Source organism: Pyrus communis, chromosome 16 (genome assembly GCF_041283825.1).
Source record: "Pyrus communis isolate YQ-2024b chromosome 16, ASM4128382v1, whole genome shotgun sequence".
Taxonomy (NCBI): domain Eukaryota; kingdom Viridiplantae; phylum Streptophyta; class Magnoliopsida; order Rosales; family Rosaceae; genus Pyrus; species Pyrus communis.
In genome coordinates, this window is record NC_142580.1 from 4,599,102 (window position 1) to 4,607,038 (window position 7,937).

General features: G+C 37.0%; 1 protein-coding gene across 1 annotated transcript; it reads left to right on the forward strand.

The window, feature by feature from the left end:
* The first annotated feature begins 575 nt into the window (after positions 1–575).
* Positions 576–5,938, forward strand: LOC137731157 (uncharacterized). Its single transcript, XM_068470267.2, has 4 exons — positions 576–2,149; positions 2,260–2,429; positions 5,079–5,153; positions 5,266–5,938. Exons 1-4 carry the CDS (start codon positions 1,465–1,467, stop codon positions 5,650–5,652), a joined length of 1,317 nt encoding a protein of 438 aa, XP_068326368.2. The 5' UTR covers positions 576–1,464; the 3' UTR covers positions 5,653–5,938.
* Positions 5,939–7,937: the final 1,999 nt, after the last annotated feature.

Consider the following 7,937-nt stretch of genomic DNA (forward strand, 5'->3'; position numbering starts at 1 on the left):
GTTTGAATTATAATGTTTTCTCCATCAGTTATGTGCACACACTGAACTTAAATTTCAAAAGTATAATATTTGGCTGTGTGTGTTGAAAGAGTCAGGAGCGACGAGTTGGAGATGACCTAAAATAATTAAGATTCGAGAGTCACAAATTCAATGTTCAAAACTGTTATATTACGCATAAAAAAATGTTTTGTCTTTTATCAACCGGAGGGAATTCTAACCAAATTTGCAATGTGTACCTATTAAAATAAAAATAAAAAACCGAAAATTTGTAATTCAAGTGATTAAGAGCATAAAAAAATGTGTCGAGTGTTGTTTACACAATTTAATGAGCATTATCGAGAGCATTTGTTGAGTGTTGTTGACGCAACATGCAACATATCGAGTGGTGCTGAGATATGCCTAAAAATATTACATTACACTTAGTGCTAGTGCACATAAAAAGGAGTACTAAAAGACGATCTTTGAAAGACATCCACATGCTTATTTTCTGGTCTACAGATGGTTTTGGGATCACCTTGATCTCAATGTGCACCATTGGATGGACCGATTGTGCAAATAAGCCAAAGAAAGAGAGAGAGAGATAGAGAGAGAGAGAGAGAGAGAGAGAGAGAGAGAGAGGGAGAAGCCCTTGGCAAATTTTTCTTAGTATTTATTGCTGACCTGGCATAACAAGAAGTGGATTCCACTTTATGCCAGATCAGATCAACCTCTAACATAATTATTAATAATATTTTGACAGCATGATGTAATGTGAGATCAATTTGAGTTTTAAGGTGTTAATTGAGAAAAATTAGAATTTTAGAGTTGAGAGATACTGAAGTTAAATAAGCTTTTTCATAAATAAGTCAATCAGAAATATTCAACAATTTTTTTTTAATTATACCTAACAATAAATGATACAAATAATGAATAATGAACTACTGTGATTGAAAATAAAAAATAAAAAATAAAAAATTATGACAATTGAATTTAAAATGTTAGTTAGCATTGAAAATTGCCAATAGGATTCTCTCCGAATCCATTTGGTGAGGATCTTAAAGATTCGTAAATCGTGTCTGTTTATTATACATCGTATAATTATTTTTTATCAGATATTATTTATATTTAATTTAAATAAATATATTTAAAATAATTTATAATTATAATGAATATAATTCACGAATTCCTAAATTCTTACAAACAAAATCCGGATTCGAAAATTGAAGCGGAGTTGAATAAGAACACAGAAAAATTGTGGTTGTGTTCCATATAAAAAGAGTGTGTTTGTGTCGTGCCCGAAACATTTCACCTGCTATTTTGTATTTGGCAACCTTCTCACCCTGCTTCCCTCTTTCTCTCTCTCTTCCCAAATTCCCTCCCGCCGCTTCGTTGTCTGCAAAACCCTCACCACCACTCCGCCCCCGCCTGGTGGTGCTTCTCCGATCACCCGAATCACAAAGCCCTAGAACTTCCCCAGAAGCCGAAATGGCAGCCACAGCGGCTTCGGACCTCTCCGACGGACCAGTCCTCAGCCTCATCAACAAGCGCCTCCGAGCTCTCCGCAAAAAGCAGAACCGCATAATCCAGATGGAGGAGTCTCTTGCCCAAGGCAAGGCCCTCAACAAGGAGCAGGAGGGCGTCCTCCAATCCAAGCCCGGGGTCGTTGCCCTAATCGAAGAACTCGAGAAGCTTCGCCAGCCTCTCGCCGACGCCGTCGCTGAAGAGCAAAGCCTCGCCGTGCAGCGCCATCAGGTCTCAGCCTCCACCCAGCCTATCTCAGATGAGAAGCCCCAACACGACGACATGCCCAATGTCGTCCTGCCCAGTGAATCAGACGACCGCCAAGCTGCCGCCGTCGAGGGGCTTCTGAATCTGCTCTACTTTGGGTCCTTGTTCGACGTGAAGTCGCAGAGTGACTTCACCCGGATTATTCTAACCAGGACCCACGAGAGAGAGTGCTGCTTGACTTACGATACCATCACTGACGACGACACTGAGATGCTGGCCCCGAGGGACTTGGATTTGATTTCGTCGCTAGGTGAGTTGTTGATCTCGCGGCCCGGCGATTCGAGCTTGTCTCATAAGAATGCATTGCAGCAATGCCTCGAGCACGCCAAGCTTTGGCTTGCTAATTCGGAGCAACCCATTGAGCCGAATTCCAGTGTGACATGTAAAGTTTCTATCTTTTTTGTGAAATATTTAGTTGGTTTCTGTAAATGATTGAAATTATGTTTTATATGTGGCTGCTTTGATGACATCAATGGTTTAATTTGTGTGTAGATGCGGGGTTAAGAGAGAGGCTCAGTAAGATTATGGCATCGGACTACTTTACCATAACACCGCAAATGAAAGAAGTTGCAGCTGCAGGGAACTATGCTCCGTTTCAGGTGCCGGTACAGGGGTCCATTTCGCCTGTTCAGGTGCCGGTTCAGCTGGATTTCCAGCAGAAGGTATCATTGATTTAGTTGTAAATTTTCGTCATTTGTGATTTGCTTTGAGTTGTTCTAATAACAATGTAGGTGCTTATTTCATTATGATGTTTTGGTGTTTTGATTGCGATGCATATGATTTGTACTATTGTGGTATTTCTTATGAGTTATTACTATTGTGGTATTTCTTATGAGTTATTCTTTTATATTTTCTATGAGCTGCTCTGCCTCTTGGTATTTGTTATAGAACAAAAATAAAGACTAATTCCACATCTCTGTTTATAATTTGTGCATAGGAATAGTGCGTTCTTATTCGTGCTAATGTTTCTCGTGGGTGATGCCAACCTTAAAGTGTAAGATGTAGTGATCTGATTTGACTTTATTACTCTCAGGCATGGTAGTAGCTTTCACAAGGTTATGGAGGGTTTAAATTGAGTGGAAGCTGGAAGTTTGCTTTAACAGTCTTAGGAAGGAATGAGTTGTTGGGTACTGCATTCCCTTCCAGATGCGAGGGAAACTATGAAATACTGAATGATTCATTTATTTTAAACTTACCAGCATAAAATAGAATAGAAGAGATTTGTATTTGGTGTTGAATGAAACTATGATTGTTTGAAAGCCAAGCACAATTAGGTCTCGAAGAAGATTATGTTTTATCTATTGGAAATAAAAAAAATTTATTCTTGCTTGTGTGCATTTCTGTTTGTTGGGTTTTACGGCTCAAAATTAGGATGATGCAAAAAATAAGGTTTGTGTTACCTATTTGGTTTTGGTGTCCTATTTGGGTTTGGATTTTGACTTCTTAGTTGGTTTCCTTGGTGGAGAGATTTTATTTGATTAGGATTTGTATTTACTTCCTATTAGGATTCTTATTGTTACCCAAGTCCTATGCACTATAAATAGGACCTTAGGGTTAATGTATTTTGTGTGGCTCATTTGTGTGACAATTTGGTGAGAGTCAATATGTGAATTTGTGAGTTAGAGAGCAATTTGGGAGAATCTTCTTCGTTTGTTTGAGTTCTCTACTCGTTTGGTTTAGGTTTTGTAATTTGTGGGATTTGGGTTGTGAGAGATTGTTTGTTTAGTGAAATTCCTCGCCGTGCTTTGCTCGTGGACGTAGGCTTTACTCCGAACCACGTAAATCTCGTGTTAGTTTGAGATTGTTTGTTTTAGCTTTCACCTACAACGTTGATATTGGTACTTTGTTAGAATTCGCTTCCGTTTGCGCATAAAAGTACAACACTGTTTGGATTTGTGCACCCTTGCCTCCCCAACATTGATCGGTGAAAAATTTCATTAAAATTTTATGTACTTCTTGTATGTAGGACAACACGAATCACAATTGTTCTGAACACTTTGCCTAATAATGATTAGAGGATTCCAACATGCACAGGTGTATTGGTTTGAGATTAATATGAGTGTTTTTAGCTCAAATGAAACATCGGTATCTCCTTCTCAGATGAACTATGCATAATAAAAGTCCGTTTTTTGTTTTGTTCTTTATAAGGATTAAGGACACTGGATATGATGAATCTATGCTTCAAAACTTTTACCTTGTTAGGTTAGGTACTTTTTGGTTTCCCTCCGACCTTGTCTGAATTGAGTGCTCTTAGAGGATTATATTAATCTATTTCTTGGTGTCCCTTCTTTTTATTTGAATACAACTTCAGACTTTGAGGAGGTATTTGAACTCGTCCACTTTTTCTGGTCCTTGGGAACAGCGTGATGAATAATTCAGAATCAGAATAAGTTCAGTCTAGGGGACAAATCAATAGTAAATTCTATGCGCTGTGTAGAAGTAATTTATGCTTCCCACTTTTGGAGGCAGACATTACTGCCATCTGGAATTTCAATCCTGCAGTAATTAAATTTTGGATTAGGGTAAAGGACTCTCTTTTCTTCTTAAGGTCGGAGGTAGAAAGGTGGTGGTGGTTGTATTAATTAAAAAATAAAGAATATAAAGAAAAATGGAAGGGTATTAAAAGATTAAACCTTCATGTATGGGCAGGGGAATGAAACATCTGCTTTAGTCTCACCCTATGTTGCATATGCGGGACAATATGAACAAGTGCATTGTAATCGATCTATATATAGATTCCAGACTGTCTAATGCATGCCTAAATTTCTCTTATTATATCTCTTTGATATACTAAAGCTATATTTCTTTTCAAGGTTTTGGTGATATGCTAAAGCTATATTTCTTTTCAAGGTTTCGATTAGGTTGGTACTTTCATGGCTTACTTTTCATTTTTTGGTTTAGCCGAGTGTGGATGAAAAATAAGTGAACATGCAATTTTTACTTGTTTCCTTTTGACAATTTGGCATCGTTGTCCTTGTTCCAAGGTCATTGCTGTGCTGTTTTTGGGTCTCAGCCCTTCTCATCTTCTAGCATCCATCCTGCTGTGCTGTGTTAACAGTCACACTCCGTCTCATCTTCCAGTCACCACCTTTCTCAACTTCAGTTATCTTTGTGCATGCTTTTACACCTTATTTGTTTGAAGTTGTTGTGAACAATAAATTTTTAGCATGTAGTCTTCAAACTTAATGAAAGTTGTTTAATTAATTATGGTTAGTGTAATGTGATTAATTGATTTTGTTCCTGTTGTTGTTAACTGAGTAATAAATTTTGGTCAAGTGATATGTGCTGAATTTTCTTTTTATGCTCTGTAGGTTGAAGACACTGCAAATTTTCAAGGACATGAGACTGGTGATAGCCAATCGAGTCATATAGAGGAATTTCAGAAGGTGCTTTTAGCTTAGCGTTCAACAGATTCTTCTTGTGTTATCATTTCACCTTCAATTCTTTTTGGAATTTGCATCTAGTTTATTGAAATGTGGGAGGTTATTGCTTTTGCAGGATGAAGTGGTGACCAAATATCCGTCGGAGGCTGTTTCAGCTCAACAAGAAGAAGTTCAGCTAGAAACAGAAGCAGACTACAACCAGAGAGATGTAGAATTCGAGCAACAGCATGCTTCTCGCAGACCATATCAAAACCAAAGAGGCGGTCGTGGGGGAGGTGGCCGCAGAGGTTACACTAATGGCCGTGGAGGCCGAGGCAATGGCAGAGGAGGTGGTTCCTTCCAGAATGGTCGTAACCAGTATTACGACCAGCCTGGAAATTATTATCCAAGACCCCACTATAACAATAGGGGTAGGGGCGGTAGGGGTGGCGCGGCATCTTACAACCACCAAGGTGCAGCTCAAGAGGGTCATGCCTCGGCCAACGTTGGAGTTGCTTCGTAACGGTACATTCAGTCTCTGCAGAATGCTTCTTTCTAGTTTTTGTATGGGGCGGTGGGGGTAAGACGTTTGCTGCCTTGCATGAAACATGGTTTGTATGTGGGTGGTTGACGGATTCACCATCTGGGATGTTTTTTGGTCGCCTGTAGTTCAGTTAATGCGTCTTGTGTTCGAAAACATTCAAAGACATAAGATGTTGAAGTATTTTTGGGACATGATTTGACATAATTTAATTCCGGTGCCTGATGGATTAATATTTTTCTCTGACTATAATACATTTTGTTGGCAATGGTTTGGTGTTTGGATTTACTTATATCCATGTCGAGTCTCAGCACATAGGTTGATCAACACACAAAATGGTATAAAATAAAAGGTTATTCAGCCAAAAATCAATAATACTCTACTATTTAACGATATATCAATGGCCTATTTTAGTTTACAACGGATCCTAGGTATTATTTATTTACACAATTTTTACAAAGGTTTTTGTAAGGTTCATTTCGTAATATATTTTAATGATTCGAACCGTTTATTTTTTAGGACTTCCATTAAATATCATATCTATAAAAAATCATTCAAAACTGAATCATATAACCGTTGGATTAAGGGTTAAGATTTTCTTTGTAGAAGGGCGTTCGTCTATTTTTTTCACTAAAAATAAGTATTTTAATGATTTTAAATTTGTTTAATTTTTTACAAAAAAGATTTATGAATAATATTCTATAAGATAAACAGTTCAATTATTAAAATAGATTACGAAGTAGACCCACAAAAAAGTGTGTAAAAAATCGTATTAAAAAATAGTGCTATAAATCGCCCCTTTTTGTTTTGGATGGACCTACTCAATGTTAGATTGGATTTCTTTTTTTTTTTCATAAATTTTTATTTATTTATTTACATGTTTTTCTGCATAAAGAAGATGAAAAGATAGAGAGAAGAAAGTAACGTTGAATGCGAAATGACCAGTCCTTTACTTCACGAATAAACTTTTGGGTCTTTCAAAAAAACTTTCCGAGTTTTTAGTGGTTTTTGTTTTTCTGCTTTTAGTCCCTCCAAGAAAGAGCATCAAGGGAAAAGGATCCTCGCCTGATTTTTTTCCTGAGGATCCAAGAGATCAAGTGATTATGATCATTCATTATATATTGTGTGGTCAGATTTTGTTAGGTATTGTTTATGTTTAATTTTAAATTTTAAATTTCAAATAATTTTTGACCACATGATGTACGATGAACGGACATAGAGATCCCCCAAATTCCTAGAAAAATGATTCGGAGCATCAAGTACAATAATAAAACTAGACTGCCTTTATTTGGCTTTTTAGTTAAAATGTGCCTGAAATTGGCATAACTCTAGACTTTAATCCCTAAAACTTAAAATTATCCACTATCAATCATTCTGGTCCCTCCATAAAAAACTCAAAATTTTTATTCAGTCCTTATTTAACAGATTTTTCACGGCAGGATCAACATGATTGGTGGGAGACAAAGTTAGGACCACTTCTATTGATTTCAAATCTCAGGGACCAAGGTGAAGAGTTATGACAATCTTAGAGACTATTTTAACTAAAATGCCATTTTTATTTTTATAAGTTTTTCATCTATGTTTATGTCTATTTCAAACAATTCTAGATCGTGAAGAGAGAAATTTGAATTCGGATACAATGATGGTAGTATATATGTTCTGGTTAACATGGTTACTAATATGTCTTCAACATGCAAAGAGAGAGAGAGATTCGAATTAGACTTGGAGACGTGGATATAATTAATAGGAAAACTAATGAAAAAGACTTGAAAACTTTGAGTTTTAACGATAAAGACAAAATAAAGGGTAAAGTGAATAGTACCATAATTGACTTTTTAGTGTAAAAAAATGTGGTTTTTCGTTAAATTGAACAGCACCGTGGGTTTTTTGTTAAAACTCCCATAGATTAATTGGTTTAACCCACCGCATCACATGGAACAATTGTGAGGAATAGCTATTCTAGAACAATCATTTGGATTGGTTCATTTTTAACCGTTCTTCCCCACCCAAAAAAAAGAAGAGAGAGTTGTTCCTGCTCTCCCAATTCAAGAAGATGGAAGTCGCCGGTTGGGCTTTTCCAACCAAGAAAAACATGGGACTTTTTGGGCATTTTCTTCTCTCACGCTACGCAATTTCCCGCATCTGCCAACCTGTAATTCTTTGGAAAACATGTTGTCGTGAACCATTTTCAGCCGCAGTAATTGGACCACCGGATGACTAATTGGCATCAACCAAAAATTTGGACCACCGGAAAGTGCAAAAAGGGA

Bases quoted from the DNA above. Each gene is read 5' to 3' on its own strand.
- LOC137731157 (XM_068470267.2), top strand. From the start codon at position 1,465: ATGGCAGCCACAGCGGCTTCGGACCTCTCCGACGGACCAGTCCTCAGC. The intron at 2,150-2,259 runs GTAAAGTTTCTA...ATTTGTGTGTAG, and splicing joins GCCGAATTCCAGTGTGACAT to ATGCGGGGTTAAGAGAGAGG. The intron at 2,430-5,078 runs GTATCATTGATT...TATGCTCTGTAG, and splicing joins AGCTGGATTTCCAGCAGAAG to GTTGAAGACACTGCAAATTT.